This window comes from Mus musculus, chromosome 4 (genome assembly GCF_000001635.26).
Source record: "Mus musculus strain C57BL/6J chromosome 4, GRCm38.p6 C57BL/6J".
Taxonomy (NCBI): Eukaryota; Metazoa; Chordata; class Mammalia; order Rodentia; family Muridae; genus Mus; species Mus musculus.
Window position 1 is genome coordinate 140,053,945 of NC_000070.6, and position 21,244 is coordinate 140,075,188.

General features: G+C 50.8%; 1 protein-coding gene and 1 long non-coding RNA gene across 3 annotated transcripts in view; one reads left to right on the top strand and one right to left on the bottom strand.

Moving 5' to 3' along the window:
- Positions 1 to 21,244, bottom strand: part of Igsf21 (immunoglobulin superfamily, member 21) — a 220,132-nt gene that overhangs the window by 27,093 nt on the left and 171,795 nt on the right. For both annotated transcript variants that reach the window (XM_006538799.4, NM_198610.2), the window contains exon 4: positions 13,193 to 13,311. In XM_006538799.4, the coding sequence (XP_006538862.1) occupies positions 13,193 to 13,311 (119 nt within the window). The remainder of the gene's footprint in view (positions 1 to 13,192; positions 13,312 to 21,244) is intronic.
- On the top strand, positions 16,213 to 19,324 carry Gm52685. The gene is made up of 3 exons (XR_003955142.1): positions 16,213 to 17,655; positions 18,665 to 18,821; positions 19,017 to 19,324. It is a non-coding gene; the product is annotated as a predicted gene, 52685 (long non-coding RNA).

Here is a 21,244-nt window from a genome sequence, read left to right on the forward strand (position 1 = left end):
AGCTGCCCTGATATCTCCTCAGGTGACCATCTCAACCTTGTGTCGAGTCTTGCCAGACATCTCACGCATGTCCCCTCACTCCAGTCGGTCCTCATGCCTGGCGGCTGCTTTGCACAAAGTGATCCCTCATGCCTGCATGCTCTGCTGATGGTTCAGCCCTGGGGCTGGCTTGTGTGATCTCTGCCTTTCAATGCCTGCTTGAGCCCCTTCACAATGGCGGTGTGTAGCATATGAGCTGAGCACTTCCTGTTCCAGCAGGCTGAGTACTTCCTGTCTGCTCATGGGCACTATGTCATCTGTGCCTTGTAGCAACCCCATGGGAGAGGAGACCCATTTCCAGGGAAGAAGATCCACAAAAGGACAGTAACAGGGAGACTAGAAGGGGTGGGTCAGGGCGGGGCGCTGCTCCCCCATCACTTAGCAGCCAGCCCCCTGGGAGGGGACAGAGTTGCCTCCCTCCTGCTGAGACATCTGCCCCTGGCTGTTACCATTTCTTACAGCTGTCACCTGCGCCTTGGCCCTGCTGAAGCTGACACTGATGCTGACAGCCAAGAGTGCTGGCCAAAGAGGGAGAGGGAGAGATGCCTTCCCCATGGACTTGGGGCACAGGGCTCTATTTGATAGTCACATGCCCATGCCCCAAGGAGGAAGATGCTACTGTAACCCCACTTAGCAGACTGGAAGACCAAGACCCCCAGGGTAAATGAAGCAACATCCCAGATCATGCTCCACTGAGAGGCGGAGGGCACAGCAGCCTGAAATGGCACTCTGTGAGCTGGGTGGTGAGGCAGGAGAATAGAAAAGAACAAAAGAGAAAATTCCAAGGATTTGGAAAGGTGGTAGAGAAAAGCCTCAACCCTCCCTCTGCCAGGGCTGTGTTGCTCAGGAAGCCTGTGTGTGTGAACTCAGAGAGGTGGGTATTAAGTTAATGACCCATCAAAGCCACTGGAAACCTTATCTTGCCCTTTCTCCTTTCATGCTCTCTTGGAGTCAGGCCACAGGTGTGGTGTGACATGACTCCAAGCCCCTTTGTGTTGCCCCCTTAGTGACCTGCCCTTTGCTGTCTGTACAGTTCTTCCTAAGGACACGTGACCAGAACTCAGCCTCCCCTGCACTCAGCTCTCATCCACACACCTCCACAGAGAGCTCACCGTCCTCGTGGCCTCCACACCAGTTAGTGGCTTCAATGGTCCTCAGCCTTCCTAATGCTGTGACCCTTTAATACAGTTTCTCACACTGTGGTGACCCCCAGCCATAAAATTACTTTTGTTGCTACTTTATAACTGTAAGTTTGCTATTGTTATGAATTGTAATGGAAATATCGGATACTCAGTATAGCTGATAAGTGACACCCCCGTGAAAGGCTTGCTCGACACCTAAAGGGGTGGAGACCCCCAAGGTTGGAAGCTGTTGTTCTACCCGATTCAGACTTGCATCTCTGGGCACAGCTCCTCAGCCTGGTTTTTCCACCTATGAAACAGGGAAAGAAATAACAGACTGCACTTACAGGGCTGCTACCCAAGATCCATCAGGGGCTGAGCCATGCCTGGTGGCTAACACATATTCCGTAGGCAGTCTCGGGAATGGGTTGTGAGATGGTTTGTATATGCTCAGCCCAGGGAATGGTACTATTTGGAGGTGTGGCCCTGTTGGAGTAGGTGTGTCACTGTGGGTGTGGGCTTAAGACCATCACCCTAGATGCCTGGAAGTCAGTCTTCCATGAGCAGCCTTCAGATGAAGATGTAGAACTCTCAGCTCATCCTGTACCATGCCTGCCTGGATGCTGCCATGTTCCTGCCTTGATGATAATGGACTCAACCTCTGAACCTGTAAGCCAGCCCCAATTAAATGTTGTGCTTCTAAGAGTTGCCTTGATCATGGTGTCTGTTCACAGCAGTAAAACTAAGACAGGTAGACAATTTATATTCAAACACAAAGCCCTCCATCCCTTTCATCCTCAAGGTGGACTCCATTCACACAATGTACTTAATGTAGCTTAGGGCAATTCTCCAACTGGGGATTGATTGCCCAGGCACCTCCTTCTGTAGCTTGGGGGACATGAAACATTGGTTTGTCCCCTAACTCAGGAGACAGGTCACAGATCTGGCCTTGCTGGCTTCTGGTTGACCCAAGGCTCTGAGAGCTTCTGAGGCAGGGGGTAAAAGTTGGGGTTCACAGCCTGACTTCCCAGCACATGGTCCTGAGTTCTCCCCAGTTCTCTGCAGCTGTGGCCCGGATGTTTACTGTAATTAGTGTGTGCCCCAGTGGGTGGCTCAACTCCTCAGTCTCCCAGACCCAGAGTTGATCATTTTCTTCCCAGCAGGCGCCCTGGGGTGTATGGCCCTGCAGCTGTGAGCCCTGCCTCTCAACAGCTCCTGCCAGGAACCTCAGAGTAGCTTGGGGTGTTCCTACCCATGGGTAGACTATGTCCCCTGGACTCCCAACTCTCTCTCCCACCCCATCTCTGCCCTGAGCAAGTGCTGGCTTCTTGAGAGGTGTGGCTTCCCTAAGGCTCATACATTTAAATACTTGGCCCCCTGAGTTGGTGGAACTGTTCAGGAAGGATTAGGGGGTGTGGTCTTGTTAGAGGAGGTGTGTCACGTTAGGTCTCAAGGATGCCTTTGAGGTTTCAAAAGACTCACCAACATTCCCTGTATGTTATATCTTTCTCTCTGCCTCAGGGTTGTATCTGAAGATATGAGCTTCCAGCTACAGCCTCTGAACCGTGTCTGCCTGCCTGATGCCATGCCCTCAACCCCCACCATGATCGTCATGGATTCACCCTCTGGAACTGTGGGCCCCAATTAGCTATTTCTTCTCTAAGTTGCCTTGGTCATGGTGTTCTGTCAGGTCAACAGAATTCTATCCAGGCCAAGAGGGAACTCTACAGATAACCCATCTTGAGAGTTTGCCTTTCTCGAGAGAAGGGCACTGGAGAGGATTGGACAGAAAGCCTGTTCTCTAGCCAGACCTCAGGGAGGCAGAGTGGCCTCCACCAATCCTTAGGAACTCCTGGCTCCTTTCTTCTGGAAGCTTCCATCTACCAGGGCAAGCGTCTTTCCCTGGGAAAGATGGAATAACAGGGTTATTCATCTTCCCCATGAACCCAGTGCCCAAAGTCACACAGCTGCTGAGCCAGTCACAGGTGTGCATAAGGGATGACACAGACCTGTGAGACAGAATGGAGAGTTCCAGAACTGGGGGTGGGGGGTTGGGAGGGGCAGCGCAGTGGGCGAGATGCTGTTTGGATAAGCAGGAAGATCTGAATTTGGATCCCAACACCCACCTAAGGCACATACTGCACTTGCGAAGGACCTGTATTTAGGTTTGTAATGCCCATGTCAGGTGGCTCACAACTGCCTGCAACTGCAGCTCTTGTGGGGGTTGAGGTGCCCCTGACTTCTGTGGGTACCTGCATGTAGGCGATACACATAAATTCATGCAGGGAGCACACAGAGATTAATGAAATAAGCAAACTTTAAAAACCAAGCCAGGTGTGTGAGAAACATTTTATTTATTTATGTATTTATGTACTTATGTATGTATGTATGTATGTATATATTTATTTTCTCTCAAAAATGGCTTGCCTGGCTGAAGAGACAGCTGAGAGATTAAAAGCACTGGCTGTTCTTCCAGAGGCCCCAGGTTCAATTCCCAGTACCCACATGGCAGCTCACAACTGCCACTTCCAGGGATCTGACACTCTCACAGAGGCATACACACAGGTAAGCCACCTATACACGTGACTAACTAACTAACTAACTATAACTAACTAAATATATTTTATATATAAATATAACTAACTAAATATATTTTATAAAAAAAAGAATGGCTTGCCCACCAAGAGACAGCACCTGCATTTTGCCCAAGCGCTGGATAGTTCTGAGACTTGGCTTTGTCATATCTTCCCCTTCATTCATCAGATGGCAGGGTACAGCCCACAAATGGGGTGAGACCCAGTCGCCATCTAAGAATCACACAGAGAACATCCCACCCTAGTGCATGCTTGCTAGCCAGGCTGGGTGAGTGCAATGGATTGAATCGCTTGCCACAGGAATTGCTGGGACACCTGGACCCCTCCCTCTCACCATCAGTACAATAACTCAGCATGCGCTGTCTGCCCAGTGAAGGCGCTAAAGTCATAAACACTCTTAGAAGAAAACTATGCAGTAAACTGTGCCTGCCATTAGCCAAGGGCTCCCTAACTGGAGGTTCTAACAACAGGGCATTAAAAGAGAAGCAGATATAATAGACAGGGAATCGAAGCCCCCTGTTCTTTTGAGGTCACCCTCCTGAAAGCTCGGCCTACAGGATGGGAGAGGGGTGTGCAGATCAGACGGCTGATAAGAGACTTTGGAGATCAGGGACTTACAGCTAAACAACACGGAAACAAAGTCTAGGAATTGGCCGGTCCCTGGGCAGATAGGATATAACCAATAGTCCCCTGCAAGGTGGCTAGGTTCACACCTGCAAGGCGATGCCACCTCCTCCCATCACCAGGATGACAGGTAGACTAAAATGACCCCTGGCTTTTAATAACAAGTGTCGACAAGAATTCAGATGCTGCTGGGAAGCATAAGTAAGATAGGCATGTTGAAGTCTCATATAATCCCAGTGCTGAGGCAGTAGGATTGCCATGAGTGAAGGGTAGCCTGGGTTACAGAGGGGGACCTTGTCTCAAAAACACCAACCCAAGTTGAAACTACAACAAAAAGCTCCGCCCAAATTCCCCCCAAACCGGCACAGAAGCTGTAAAGCTTCCTGCTATTCTCTTAAAAGGCCATGCACCGGTTCACACCGTTCCTGGCAGTTTACGTCCAGGCACACAGAGGAGAAAGCAGAAACTGTCCGCACAATAACTGGTTCAAGGGTATTCAAAGCGGCACAACTCGTGAGCGCCACAGGGTGGAAGCAGCCCAAAGCCCCTCCACAGACATAAACCCGCACAGTGGGATACAACTTAATACTAAAGGAAGAGTGAAGTGTTGACGCGCGATACAGCACTCATTAACATTTTGTCTAAGCTCCGCCCCACAGTTACCTGGCAACACCCAGGTGTGCCTGACTTACTATAAACAGAATGGCTTACCTGCTCCACTCTCTTGCTCCTGCCTTCCTGTTCCTGCTCTGTCCTTGCATCCCTTCCCCCTTCTCTCCCCTTTCCCTCCCCCACCCTTCCACGTGGTCATGGCCAGCCCCTACTTCTCTACTCTCCCCCTCTCTCTGCCTCTACTACCCTCTCAACTCCCCTCCCCATGCCCTGAGTAAACTCTATTCTATAGTGTACTGTCCTCAGCATGGGCCTGCGGAGGTAACCCCTTACCCACATTCCCACCAAAACATATCCCCTCTCTCTTTATCTTTTGACAAACACAACAGCATTTATGAACTGTGAGAACATTAACGACAGATACCAGCCACCAAAGATCCGTACGTTTTATAGGATCCTGGTTGTCTGAAATATCCACAGTAAGAAAAGCCCGTGGGGAGAGGTGACTGTGTGGTCATGGCCACAAGGTTTCTTTCTTTTTTTTTTTTTTTCCCTGAGACAAGAGTTTTTCTGTGTAGCCTTGACTGTCCTGGAACTCACTCTGTAGACCAGGCTGGCCTTGAACTCAAAAATCCGCCTGCCTCTACTTACCAAGTGCTGGGATTAAAGGCACATGCTACCACTGTCCGGCCACAAGGTTTCTTTGGGGAGTGATGGGGACATTCTAGATCTGACTATGGCGGTCGCTGCAGGGTCCTGAGTGTAAATGGGACACATTAAATGAACAGTGGGGTGTGAATTATCACTCAATAGAACCATTGAACAAAATAGTAAGGTTGGGGGTGGGTGGGAATGAACACCAGCCACAAGGAGAGCTGTGCAGAATGCATTGGAAAGCAGGCACACGCCACCACTGTGGGGGTGTCATGCACTAACACTGCTCTCTGGGGCTCCAGGTGTGGAAAGTATCAAAGTTCACTCTGCTAGCCACATGGAGTGGCTCGAAAGCGAGCTGGGGCTGGGGGACTCCTGAGAGGAGGTTTGCTCGCTCTCACCCTTGCCAGAGTCTTGTGTAGCCCAGGCTGGCCTCCTATGTAGCTGAGGATAACCTTGAAATCTTCCTGAGTGTTGGGAACATGGGTGGGCACCACCAGGACCAGTTTACGAGGGGATAGGTCTTAGAGATTCCCCCTTGCTAGGCTTGTCTCTAGCCATTGAACAAACTTCCCAGGGCAAAGTCTTGACACCACCAGGGCCTATTTGTCCGGCTTCCCATTACTTGGTAAGGTGCCTTCAGAGTGGGTGGTGTGGTTTACACAGGAATGGTGCCCCTAGTCTCCTGTATTTGACTGCATGGTCACCAGGGAGTGGCACTATTTGAAAGGATTAGGAGGTGTGGCCTTGTCAGAGGAAGAATGTTATTGGCTGTGTGCTTTGAGGTGTCTAAAGCCCAAGTCAGGCCCAGTGAGTCACTCTCTCTTTCTGATGCCTGCAGATGCAGATGCAGATGTAGAACTCTCAACTCTGTCTCTAGCACCAAGTTGCTGCCGTGTTTCCTGCTGTGATGATAATGGACTAAACCTCTGAACCATTCGGCAGCCACAGTTCAATGCATTCTTTTTATAAGAGTTGCCAGTGGAGCCGAGCATGGTGGCACATGCCTTTAATCCCAGCACTCGGGAGGCAGAGGCAGGCAGATTTCTGAGTTCGAGGCCAGCCTAGTCTACAAAGTGAGTTACAGGACAGCCAGAGCTATACAGAGAAACCCTGTCTCAAAAAAAAAAATAGGAAAAAAAAAAAGAGTTGCCAGTGGTCATGGTGTCTCTTCACAGCAATAAAACCCTGACCAGGACTAAGACTAATAGTAATGGCCTAGGATAAATCTTTGCCCCAACCCTGCACCCTATTTTCTGGCTAGAGAAACCAGACAAGTGACACCACCTTGCTATTTAAAAGGGTAAGCGGCAGGATTACCTATTTGAGTGCCCGAATGTCCTCGAGAGAACACGTGAACAGTCTGAGCCTGGTGTGTTAACTGCACGTCACTGGGAACAGAGTGGTGACATCCCAATCGGCCTCCTCCCTCCTTGCTCTGTTACTGTCATGGCTTGATATTGTTTTCCCAAACATATGGTGAGTCCTAAGCCCTAGTCCCCGAGAGTGTGACCTTATGCATGTAATTAGACTGAGATGATAGCACACTGAATCGGGATGCGTCTTAATCTAATGACCTGTGTCCTCAGAAGAACGGAGTGTAGGGAGCAGACTGGGCTGTGGCTCTGTCGGGAGAATGCTTGCCCAGCATGCACGAAAGCCTGGGTGGGGCCCCCAGAGTTATATACACCTGATGTGGAGACACATGTCTGTAAACCCAGCCATCTGGAAGTAGATGCAGGAATATCACAAGTTCAAGTTCACCCTTGGTTTCAAGGCATGGAGTGTCATGAGACCCCATTGCCAAATAAAATAAAAATAAATCAAGAAAGAAAGAAGATGTAGACAGGCCTCCTGGAAAGCAATACCATGTGATGCAGAGAGCAACGTGTGTGAATGAGGAGTGAGTCTCGGGACAGATAGGTGAAGGCGGTGACAGTCACCAGCCACCAGTCACTGTGGCCACCATCTGGCAGTTCATAGTCACAAGCTCCATGCAGGCCTGGGGAATGAACACACTTTTGGAGGTTCAGTTTCCATGTGGGCACCTCAACCTGTGGTATCTCTGTTGGCAGGCAGGTCACCAAGGTGAGGACTCTGTCCTGCTCTCTGCTGGCCTCTCGGCTTAGGGCAGGATTGCGGGTAGGGGCTATTGAATAAGGAACTCCTCAGTGGCCATTGTACTGTCTTTTGAATGCCACCTTCTCTAAGGGGCCCTGTCCAAAATGACTCCCACCTTCCTGCTTGTTCCTGACCACTTTGGGGCACACTGTATGCCTGTGGCACAGGGGATCAGAGCCCACTTTCCCGTCTGCACCTGAAGTACAAGGCACTTCTGTGTGTCTCATTCCAGTGCACAGGGTGGTACCCGGAATGTGCCAAAGGCATGTCCATTCTTTTGACCGTGCGATAGGATGTCATCTAGAAGCTGCAAAGGGCATCTCATAGTGGTTTGGGTAAGTTCCAGATCACACTGAGGGCATCCATCACCACCCAGGGCCACACACACTGTCGGACATGCTTGCTAGCCCTTTACTTGCCAAATGAAGACTGGATGAAGAGGGAACCTGAGGGCATCAGATTTGTTTTCTGATCTATTGTTCTGGGCTCAGCTGGTGGAGTCTTGCCCACCATGCATCCAGCCCTGTTTTCTTTCCTCAGCATCTCAGAAAACCAGACATAGTGTAGCCTGTAATTCTAGCACTCGGGAGACAGAGTCAGGAAGATTAAAAGCTCCCAAGGCTGGAGAGATGGCTCAGTGGTTAAGAGCACTGGCTGCTGCTGCAGAGGACCCAGGTTCAGTTCCCAGCAGCCACACAACAGCTAGCAACCATCTCTAATTCCACTTCTAAGGAATCTGATGCCCTCTTCTGGCTTCTAAAGACACTGTACACACGATGCACAGATATACACGCAGACAAAGCATTCGCACACTTAAATTAAAAATAGATGAATTTTTAAAAGAAAAGTTCAGGTTGTGGCTAATCATACAGTGAGTTGTATTATATTACTATTATTATTATTATTATTTTGGTGTTTTTGAGACAGGGTTTCTCTGTGTAGTCCCAGCTGTCTTGGAACTCACTCTGTAGACCAGGCTGGCCTCGAACTCAGAAATCTGCCTGCCTCTACCTCCCAAGTGCTGGGATTAAAGGTGTGTGCCACCACTGCCCGGCAACTATTAATTTTTTATTTTATTTTATTTTTTACTGGAAAAGAAGTTGGATGGTGTGTTCTACCCGTGTCAGAGTAGACACTAACTTAGCTGGAGTTTGTCATCTCCAGTCGGTCTGCAGGATGACAAGTTCAGTGCTCTGTCAGGAGGGGCTGAGGGGGAGGGCTGTTCTAGGCAGAGGTTGGAGAGGAGGACACGGAATAAAAGTGACATGGATGCTGCCGCTCCCTCCCCAGAACCCTTCGTCCTTGCCCAGGTAACATAGCCCCGCCTGACTCTAAGAGAGTTCAGCCCCAGATGCTCCTGTCTGGGCTTGGAGTGAGGCCTCTCCGGTCTACACCTCAGGATGCTGAGTGTTTGGATCAAAGGTAGGTGTATTCTCTTGAGAGTCTGGAGGGAATCAGGGCTACTGGTTGTAGACAAGATGAGCCGTATAGGACTTCCTAGCCCTAGTCTCTGTCTCTCACATGGCAGGTCACTCAACTCTCAGGGCCTCTGTTCCTTGCGCTATAAAACAAGGACCACTCTCAGTAAGAGCCCTCGTAGGGACAAGCGATCAGCCTTGGTGTGTGCACTGAACTGGGACCAGCACAGGCGAGATGCCATGACCTGTGGCTGAGGTGCTACTCCTAGCCACTCAGGAGGAAGACTTCAGCTCTGGTAGGGGCCAAAAGCCCAGGCCTCATTATGTTTAATTGCTTGTAACACAAGCCTCTTAACACGCTCACTACCATGACCTGCACCTCCAGGAAACAGCTTCACCATCCTCCCATGACTGTGCAGAACGTATTCCCAGAGCCCAGCACACAGCTCTCAAATTGGCTCCCGATTTGTTGGCCGCTTGGATAGAAACATTTTAATGGCTGCACGTGGCACACACCCTGAGTGTCGCTGTCGCTCACGGGCCTCCCAAATGTCTTCCCTACCACATGGCGGGATGTGAGAGGCGTGAAATTACAGCCACTCTCTCAGCTTCATCTCTACCCAGAAGCCTCTGGGAGCAGCTGTGAGGGACTGACAGTGTGCAGTGGCTTTGATGGAGGTGACCTGGGCCTTGTATGCTACATAGCTTACTACGCCAGAGGCTCTCCATACTCCCAAGTCCAGGGTCCTGTCCTGTTAGTAAACACACATTCATGACACAAAAGGGGACCCAGGCATTGAGCAGCCTCTGCTCACTTGGAGGGTCTCTGAGATGCTGAGAAAGAACCTGGGTGGGGACATGTACAAGTGTACAGCATGAGGGCCTGTGATTTTGGAAATTGGCTTTGACCCAGACATATTTGAAGAAAGTCATGGAGTTAGAGGCAAGTATCATTTAGAAAACCTCTCAGGGCTAGGGGATGGCTCAGGGGTTAAAGGGTTTGTGGTGCAAATGTAAGAATCAGAGTTCAAATCCTGCCTCCACCCAAGTCTCTGTAACCGGTGGGTAGGTGTGGTGACCCTCCTGGAATGCCCTAGAGCAAGCTGGATAGATAGGCTATCTATAGTCTATATCTATATCTTTAGTCTAATCAGCAAGCTCTGGGTTTGATTGAGAGGCCTTGCCTCCGTGGAAGGGCAATTGAGGATGACTCTCAATATCAAGCTTGGTATCCATGTGCAGGGAGGGGTCCACGTGCATGCACTCTTCACACATGCAAATGTGCTCACATGCAAGTGCATGCGTGCGCATATGCACGTACACACACACACACACATACATGTACACACACAAACACACACATGCTCACACACTCACACACAAGAAAATGGACAACTAAAACTAAAACCTCTTTGAGCTGGACGGGTGGTTCAGTGGTTAGGGGAACCTGCATGTAGACAACAGGCCTGGAATTCAGATCCTAGCGCCCCTCCCTATAAAAGCTGGCTATGCTCTCTCAGAAGATAGGGGACTGCTGGCTGCCAGTCTGGCTGAAGAACTCAAGCTTCCAGTTCATGAAGAGACCCTGCCACTGGGCCGAGGGTGACAGAGGACACCTGAAACCTCCCCTTGGCCTCTGTATACACACAAGGCCAAGGACACACAACACACATGTGTCAACAACGCATGTGCCATGACATCATTATACCCGTCCAGATTTTGATTGACAGTTGCCAAGTCACTGGGTATAAGACCACAAAGACAGGACAGGACACTGCCATAGTGACATGGTGGGTGGGTGGCGCGAAATATCATTGGAGGGGAGACTTTCTGAGCTGGCATGGCATGTGGGTGGCTGCTGCTTTCCTTAAGGCTGCAGTAGACCCTGGTTCCTTTTCCAGGGCAAGACAGGTGGACATCAGCGTCAACGATGGGTGGACTCTAAAGAGGAGGCTGGGAAATCAAGTAGGTAGCGCGCCCTCATTGCCCACGCCACTCCCAGAAGCGCCCTGGGCTTCCAGAACCTTTCCTCCTCAGATAACTCAAAGCTCTGGAGAGCCATAAACACTGGTCAAACAAGAGAGGTGTCTACACAATATGCCTCATAAGACCAGGTGTGTGGCTCAGTGGGTAGAGTACTCGCCTTGCATGCATGAAGTCCTGGGTTCAGTTTCCAGTACCTCCTGAACTGAGCATGGTGGACCTGGCTCACACCCTACCCCTGTAATCCCAGCACATGGGAGGTAGAAGCAGAAGGATTGGAAGTTTAAGGTGACCATTGGCTAGACAGTGAGTTTGAGGCCAGCCTGAGCTACATGAGGTCCTGTCTCAAATTCCAGACCGAACAAAAACAAACAGGGTTCAGGGTTCAGGACAGTCCTTCCTTCCTGTTTAGCCGTGAGGCGAGAGCACCACAATGTGTGGACATGTACAAGGACCTAGCTAAGCACCCTGTGGCCCCAGAGGGACTTGGCCTCCTCTGCCTCCCGCCTTCCTAGTTAGCATGGCCTCCCTTTGCAGATCCTCTTTATCCATGGTTCTACTCTACGGTCCTCCTCGGAGCATCTGGGATAGTCACCTGACAGCTTACTGCTTCATCTGCGCATGCGCCATATGCCTGGCTCGCCTGGCTGGCCTGGCTCACACCCTATACGGCAAACTCACCAAGGACAGGAAATTCAAAGTTTGTCCCTTCTTCTGGACCCTGAGAAGGTGCCCTAGATGCTCCACAAACATTTGACGAGTAATTAACGGGGCCTGGATCTCTCCTTGGACTGGGAGACCCTGGATAGTGTGGGCTGAGCTGCGTCTCTTCCCTGGGGTAGCCGTTGCGGGGGGGCTGAGCACTGCGCATGCTCTGTCAGAGGAGCTGGCCTGTCTGTGCAGCGAAGCCATCTCCTCCCCAGGCTACCGTGGTGGAATCAATGTTGCTCCCAAGATCTGCAACCTTTGGAGGTTTTCAGTTTCCCCAGATCGAGGACTTTCCGCAGGGCCTTTGTGCTCTCATCGATTGCCGGAGTATAGCAGGCTTTGTTGCCCTGACAAATATTATTTGATAGGAAAAACAGAGGCTGGGTCAAGGCCAAACCCGAGCATTCCTCCAGAGGACTGGCAACAGAATGTCGCAAGAGCATCATGCTGGTGGAACTTCCCGGGGCTACTCAGAGCAAGGCCTTTGCATCTCCAGCGGGGAAACGGATGCTGGGTGAGGGTCGATTCAGACAATGACTGGAATCAACTGGACAGATACTAGTATTGCCATCCCATGTCACAGATGCATACACGGAGGTACAGAGCCAGAGCGAGAACCCAGGAGGCCACCATACTCAGCCCAGAATGTTCTTTAACCTCCTAGACTTTTCAATACTCCCAGAAAATGCCCTGGGAGGAAAACGGAGGGCGTCTCTGGAGTGTGTCACAGCTGAGGCACAAGGTCCCCTCCCTGGAGGCTGCGGCAATCAGCCCCAGTGGAGGATTCTCATGGCACTTGCTCCTTGGGGCTTCTCCTGATACAGCCTTGGCCTCAGCCTGGGGAAAGAGCTGCAGTAGCACACAGGCTCGGGGCCTCCCTCCTCTAGCCCTGCCACTCCACAGGGCCTATACCTGGGTGGCTCTAGAGACTGACATCCCTCGCCCATCTTCTGTGAAAAAAGCTCAGGGCTGTGGTAGCCTGCTGTCCCTGGAAACAGGTCATTCTTCCTTCTGTGACTCGTTGAGTCCGACCAACAAGCAGCCCTTCACATACCTAGCCCATGAGAGTCAGGATAAAGCAGACTTGGGGTCCTTACAGCATGGGATTGGGTGGGACGAGAATGAGTCCCTAACAAGCGGCCGCTTGGGCCAGGTTCCACAATCACAGCTTGCCACCGTCTGCCCTTTTCCTCCTCCCAGGCAAGGGCAGTAGATGGTTCTGGACATATACCACAGGGATTTAACAAGGTGTCTCAGGACTGCCTGTTGCGAGTGCATGGACACACCCTCATCTCTTCTTCCTGAGATTCTGACTCACCCATGACATTGAGGAAGATGTTGCCTGAGGCGAGGACCACCTTCTCCCTCGTGGCTCGGTCGTAGATACCCACGTGGCACTCATAGGGACCATTGTCTGAGATCCGGACCTCGGGCAGCCTGCAGAGAAGCAGATGAAGGGGTGAGGCTGGTATTGTGGGAGTTGAGTGGGCAGTGTTCCAGGAGGACAACCCCTCTACAAACCTGTCCAGACTTCACTCATCTGCTCTGCAAAGACATTGCACGCCTGTGGTCTAGCCTGGGAGGAAGGACGGCATTTGTGCATCACCCCACTGTATTCAGGCTCTGAGCCTGGTGCTGAGGCTCGGGACAGGGTACGGACAGCGTGTGTATGTTCAGCCTGAGCCAAAGCTGTGCCCAAGAGCAGCACCTCAAATGCCAGGCCGGTCATGTGTTACTCTCATAACCCTGCGGGTGATACAGGTTTAGAGCGGCTGGGTTTAGCTGCCACCAGCGTGAGGCCTGGCCCGACTCATTCCTCATAACCACCATTGTCTTACCTACTGTTCTATTGCTGTGAAGAGACACCACGACCAAGGCGACTTATAGAAGAGAGCGCTCAGTTGGGAGCTTGCTTCCAGTTTCAGAGAGTTAGTCTGTGACTATCATGAAGCTGGAGCAGAAGTTACTTATACCCCGACCTGAAGGCAGGAGGCAGGGACAGAGAGGGAGACTGGGTCTGCCATGGGCTTTTGAAACCTCAAAGCCCAACCCTAGTGACACATCTCCTCCAACAAGGCCACACCTCCTAATCCTTCCCAAATAGTTCCACCAACTGGGGACCAAGCATTTAAATATATAAACCTATTGGGGGGGGGAGTGGGCATTCCTATGCAAACTACCACATCCAAAATGCAGGGATGGGCCATTATCTTCCATAAACAGGGAAACTGAGGCACGAGGTAGTCATGACTGCCCCACCCTGTACAGCTAAAACACCACTGTGGGACCTTAAGAGTCCTGCCTTCCATAGTGCCAAGGGGATACCTTATGCCCAGAAACAGAATTGCATTCCTGTCCTTGAGGAATCCCCAGCCTAGTGGACACAGGGAAGCTCACCAATGCTACACACCCATGCTCAGCAGAGGTGGGGCTAGGAGGTGACAGCTCTGCCCTCTGAGGTCCCCTCAAGATTCTCTCTTGTGTTTTCGTTGGAAAAGTTCAAGGCAGACATCTCAGGCTTTGTTCCCCTTTAAGGCTGGTCTTGGGGCTGGAGAGATGATTCTGAACTTTTAAAGAGGATCTGAGTTTGGTGCTTAGCATCTACACTGAGTGGTTCAAAACAGCCTGTCACTCCAGCTCCGGGGGTGGGGGTGGGGGCGCGACATCTCTGTCCCTGTGAGCACCTGCACTCATGTGCATACCCATCCCAGACACAGATACAAATAGACAAAATTCAGACAGACAACCTTGGGGATGAGGAGAAATAGATCAGCAGTTAGCCACACTTGATTCCCGGCACCCACGTGGTGGGTGGCTCATAGCTGTCTGTAACTTTAGTTCTAGGGCAACTGACACCCTCTTCTGGCCACTCCTGGTACTGCACACATATGGGGTCCATACACTCATACATACACAATTTAAAAACTAATCCAAAAAGTCTTAAGGATGGTCTCACTTAAGGCAGCTCACTGTTTCCTCCTAGGACACACACAGTTAAAGAGAGTCTGCCAACCGATCAGTGTGCTGGTGTTCCAACGAAACTTTATTTGTAATTGTCAAGTTTTGTGCTGCTCAGAATGTTCACGGCACAGAATACACTCATGCCTTTCTTTTTCCTCCTCCAACCATTTAAAACCACCAAGACACGCCCAGTTCTCAAGCTGTGGGTAAACAAAATGTAGTCTGATAACTTCTGATCTAGATCTTTCTACAGGGTCAGGTCAGACTAGAATGAGTTGGTATGCCATTATTTCTCCCGGAGGGTACAGTCACAATTGTGACAGCTCTTTCTGCCATCTAGGCTGCAAAGACTCCTGAGAACTGAGCTCAAATTATGCTCCCCTGTCCCCCTCCCCCCTAGTTTGGAACCCATGACTTCGGGGAAGTCATATCTTTGAACACCCACTTTCTTATTTAAAAAAAAATGGAGACAGACGCAGCCCGAGTTCTCAGCGAAGATGGATGCCAGTAAGCACTCCAGAGTCTTTCTTGCATGCACCTGCCCAGAGGTCATGGGTGGCCCTCATCCCGTGATGCCCTGAGAGGAGAGAATTCTTGCCAAGGGGTATCCAGGTGCTTTGACCAGCAGGAACCCCAGCTTGGCGCTAAGCTGGTCAAATTCAAATTTCATCAATTCCCAGCCTATACTGGTCTGTTTCCAGAAACCCTGTGTCGGTATTGATCTTCACATTCCCAAAGTAGGCAGGAAACCAGGGGAGACACCCATATTGTTCATGGCCCAGATCATGGGGAATGGAGAGACCAGTGTCAGCTCTTCCTGGGTGGCCCCTGAGCTGGGAGGCCCCTTCCGTGCAAGCCGGTGCAAGCCAGTCATCCCTCCTCCCCATCTGCCTGCACCAAGCTTCTTTTCCGCTTCTATGCGATGAGCCATCTAATCTCAGACTCCAACCTGTCTCAGCTTCTTTTGCCTGTAAGTCACTTAGTGAGCAGCCCCGCCCCACCCTGGCCCCACCCACGTTCTGCTCACCACTCCCCCCCCCTCCGCCCCCCTGGGCTCCCAGCCTCTTTCTAAGCGGTTGTCACTTTGAGCTGAGCCAGCTCCCCTGCAGCCCCTCCCTAGCACAGCACCCAGCACTCATTAGCATAAACAACACCCTTATTTCCATAGACTGCACAGAGGTTGCCATCTGCTCTCCTCGCTGTCAGGAAGGACTCAAGTGTGGGGAGCTCCCCTTTGGGGGGGGATGCCAATCCTCCCACCACCACCCCCCCCCCCCGCCTGCTCCCAGAAGAAAGTGCCTTGACAGTGGCAACAGCAGGGAACCTGTCTCCCCTGGGAATGAGTTTCTTTGTAACACAGCTAGATTGAAGGCAGCAATGTGCTTGCTGCGCAAGGTAGCTGAGTGACAGCCACCTTAAGTGACATGTTTCTGCTATCCTCACAGGTGTCTATTATGCAGTCGACCTGCTTAAGTGACTTTCGAGGGAGACAGGTGCAGGGGGCGTGTAAAGAAACAGGCTCCGGGGATGGGTGTAGCCAGAGGCTCCTGGGTGATGTCGCCAGACAGCAAGGGGCACAGCTGACGCAGAAGCAGAGGCGTGCAGGTGACCACCCAATGGGCACGTCTATGCAGATGTGTTTATGTGATCCCAGCACTGGGGACACGTTCTGGAATCATTCTGCTTGATGACATGCTCAAGGAACGGGAACATAAGCAGTATGTTGTGTGGGCGACATCTCACAGGTGGTGTGGAAGACAGCCCGGTGGATGTGCGGCTTGGTGCCTTTAAGAAAAGACAGCTGCTATCTGGGTCTATTCCTATGGCTGGGCCTGGTGGCCCTTGCTGGGCTCCAGGTTTCATGCCCGGCCTGGCTGGGCTATTAACCCACATTGCTCACCCCGAGCATGCTTGATAGCTCTTGTTCCACGGTCCTAGGCAGTGAGTGGCCAGGTCTTGGGTGTCCACCTCTTCACACTCTCACATTCTCACCTGAAGCCAAGCTCAGGATTTAAGTGGGGTTTCTGTACCTTTTAATATCCCTTCCATGAAGAATCCAAACCAGGTCCTCGCCAGCCTAAACCCCTTGAAAAGCTGCCTCAGCTTTTGGGAGAAAAACACAAAATGACCAGGATTTGTTCACAGAGCGTCCTTGGCCCCCTCATCTCCACCCCCTTCCTTTCCTCTAGTCAAGGCCGCTCTGTTCTGGCTCTTTCTTCCTGCAGACACCTTGTTTCTGCTTTGTAAGATAACATTTTTACTTTGGATAATCTTACATCACGGGAAAGTCGCCAAGATAAGAGCGTCCTGTGCACCCCTCGCTGCCTTTCTCCTATCTCGGCTTTCATCTGGATCTGGATGGACGCCGCAGCCTTGTCCCCTGCTCCGTCTGGCTCTCATCTCCGATCCAAAGCTGCCAGGTCACCGCTCTGATCCAGGCCTAACCGCCTCCTCTCCTTCATCGAACCCTGAGATCTTGCTTCCACTCTTGTCCTCAGAAAGTGGATTAAGTGGCCCAGAGCCCACCCCGCCCCCAGCACTGACTGGCATTGATCTGCAAGCCGGATAGAAGGCCTTCACAGGCAACAGGGGGCCGTGGGGGTGGGGAGGAGGCCGCTCTCATCAGCAATGGCCTTAGATCAGATCGATAAACTATTAATAACTGCAGCGTTTGCGCACAGATAGGGGCAATGCGGTTTAGTGGCTGGAGTTTACCAACACTGACGGCGTCTCTGAAGGGCGAGTAATTGTGTTTTTGAAAAGCTGGGAACAGGAGCAGCAGAAACGTTGCCTTTGCCTGTTGGCCTGAGCCTCATCCAGGTGAGGATAAGGGCTGGACACTGTGGCTTTCACAGAGTGCGGGGGGGCCCAAGGGCCACATCTGCACACAGATTTAGACCTACAGTGTGACCCTCATCTAGGCCTACTGTGTGAACTACATCTAGACCTACTGTGTGCCTTAGCATATCAGCCTACTCTGTGCTCTGATATTTGGATCAACTGAATGCCTTGACATTCAGGTCCACGATGTGTCCTGGACTTTGGACCTACTGTGTGCCCTGATCTATGCCTACAGCATGTTCTGGTATCTAGAACAACTACATGCCCCAGCATTTAAACCTTTTGTGTGTCCTGCAAGGTTGAGCCTTGCGGTGGGGTGTAGATACTCAGATACTCTCTACTGGAGTATCTTTCTCTTCCCTGTCCCTGTGGAAAGTCTCTAGCCACCACCCCTGACCCCAGCAGTGCACTGGAGTGGTTAAAAAGCATGCAGGTTAAAACAGGCTGTTGGATTACTATGTGATTCCCAGCTCAGCCCTAGTCCTGCCTTGTATCTCTTAGGAAATCATGTGACTTCTCTCAGGCTCAGTTTCCCCATCTGTCACACCACTCTCAAAACTATTGGGAAGAGCGCCAGGGCTCATCTGAGGACACCACTTAGTACTGGGCCAGCATGAGTGCCCAGTGACATAGATCCTGGGGGTACATAGAGCTCTCGAGCTGCCTCTGCCAGGAAGGCTGCCCTGACTGCTCATCCTCTGTGTAGACAGACACAGCTCTTTCCTCTCCTGTCTCACCATTCACCCACATTCCCTCCCAGCCCAGAGGTTCTCTGGAAACTTCTTGGCCACTATCTAAGTGTTCCTGAATATCTGGGAGGTCAGGTCAGCCGAAAGCGCTAAGAACCAGGGTCTCTTGTGAACCTGACCAGCTTGTGTTATCTGCTGAGTCTGTTTGGCCTCCCAGGGCCTCGATTTTCCAACCTGAAGATTGGGTGTAGCAATCATACCACATGGAATTTTAGCTCTAGAGCTGCTGGTCTTTGCAGGTCCACAGTGGAGACTTCGTGACGAGCATCCCGCTCCCCCTCCCCCACCCCCCGGTTCACTGAAGCTCACTGTAGGGCTGTGACCTCCTGTTCCACAGATGAGAAAACTGAGGCACACAGACAAGATGTAGCATGACCCTCATCATGATGTGAGCAGGTAGGTGCCCTAGTGTGAACTCAGAGTCAGAGGCAGCAGGTAAGGAGGCAGACGCACTCCCTACCCAACTGTGGTCTGCGTTTGCCCCTCATTCCTTCCTGAGCTGAGCCTGTCACCTCCCTGGGTAACAAGAGCCATAAGCTCCCTCCCTGCTGGAAAAACAATGACTTTGTGTTTCTCTAAATTCTCCTTAAGCTTTCAGGGCGTCCGGGGCATCACCTGTCAGCCCCTCTGCTCATCGTTCCTGTTCTGGCTTTGATTTGCCCTGGGGAAGAGAGCCTCAGCTTCTTCCGGAAACTGGGCAGTGGATTTAGGAACCTGACCAGGGAAAGGATGCAGGGTTCGACCCTGTGGCCTTGCTGGGGAACGGGGAAAGCCAGCGGTGGATCTTTAAAGAGACCCCATGAAGGAATGCACAAACACCCAGAGAACTGAGCCTGGCAAGCTCTCAGCGCTTGCCCTACTTTCTCCTATGCCATTAATTGATTAAAATTTTAAGACAAATTATTAAGCCACTGCCTCATGCTGTTTTCAATGCTTAGTCTCTAGCCAGCAGCCAGCCAGACGCACGCGTGAATGGAGACACTGGGGACTTGTTTTTCTGACCTGTCTGCGTAGACACCTCCCTCCTTCTCAGAGGAATTGAGCTGGACAGTAATGAACCTGCCTCAGGAGCAAGGTCATCCTAAATATAATAATAATAATAACAATAACAATAATAATAATAAAAAACAACCAGTCCCACCTTGTCACCTTCGGGGGTTTTGTATTTTGCTAGGTTAGTTTTACCGTTGTGTAGCATGTAGCCCAAGAGTCTCACCATTCTGCAGGGGTTTTCTACACTTTAAATTTTGCTACATTATTATTTCTTATCTTTAATTATGTGGATGTGTCTGTGCACAGGGCTGGAGGTGCCCAAGGATGCCAGAGGCAGCAGATGTCCCCAGCTAGAGATACAGGTGTTTGTGAGCCATCTAATATGGTACCGGGAATCGGACTTGGGTGCTCCGGAAGAGGAGCGTGTGCTCTTAACCACCAAGTCATCTCTCTATCTTCCCTTTCTTCTGCATTTATTTTTATTGCTCATTTGTGTGTGTGTGTATGTGTGTGTGTGTGTGTGTGTGTGTGTGTGTGTGTACATGTGGTGGTGTGTTCACATGCATGTGACTGCACATGCAAACAGGTGTGTGTGTATGAAAGCATGTGTTTTCGTGCCTGGCTTTCTACATGGGTGTCAGGTTCAATCTCAGGTCCTCACAATTACACAGCAAGTGTTTCACCAACTGAGCCGCTTCCCCAGTGCTTGCTGGTTTTAAGTTTTGTCCTAAGCGTTCTTGAAGTGTAACTGCTGAACTACACGGCAGGCGTATTTAACAGGTTCCAGCATGTTGAAACTATGGCCACCATCAACGTAGTGATCCCACGCATTGCCTGCCCTGAAGCTTCGTCATTATTTTTGCAGTCCACTCCCCCATGCTTACAAGACCACAGATTTGGGGCTGGAGAGATGGCGCCATGGTTAAGAGCACTGGTTGCTCTTCCATAGGTCCTGGGTTCAGGTCCTAGCAACCACATGGCATCTTGCAACCATGTATAAGAGGATCTGATACCCTCTCTGGCATGCAGGCATTCATGCAGACAGAGACCTTATATAAACAAACAAACAAACAAACAAACAAACAAACAAGCCAGAGATTCCTTATCTAGCCCTATGGCCGTACTATCCACACCTATCCCTAGGAAACACATTGCCAAGGATCTGCAATCTCTAAATTGTATCTTTTTTTTAAAAGGATTTATTTATTTATTTTATGTATGTAAATCCACTGTCGCTATTTTCAGACACACCAGAAAATGGCATCAGATCCTATTACAGATGGTTGTGAGCCACCATGTGGTTGCTAGGCATTGAACTCAGGACCTCTGGAAGAGCAGTCAGTGCTCTTAACTTCTGAGGCATCTCTCCAGCCTTCTAAATTGTATCTTATGGGGCATGCAACCTTGTTGCTTTTCTGTGTTAGTTTTGCTGCTGTAACAAAATACCTGAGTCAATCACCTTAAACAAAAGTAGGGCTCTTCTGGACTCATTGTTTCAGAAATTTCAGGTGGTAGAGTTTGGCCCTGCTCTCTCAGGCCTGTGACAGAATGTGGGTGGCAAGGAGAAGCAGAATAACCCAGAAACGATAAGTGAGGAAGAGGCAGGTCTTGTTCTCCCCTTTAAGGATATACCGTAAATAACTTAAAGACTGCTCACCGGGACCCACCTCTTAAAGCTCATCCACTGGGTTGGGGAGATGGTTTAGTAGATTAAAGTGCTTTCTGAGTTTGATTCCCAAACCCCACATGAAGTGCTAGCTGGATACAGTAGAATGCATCTAATCCCTGTGGTGAGAGGAGAGGTGGAGACAGGAGAGTCACTGGGA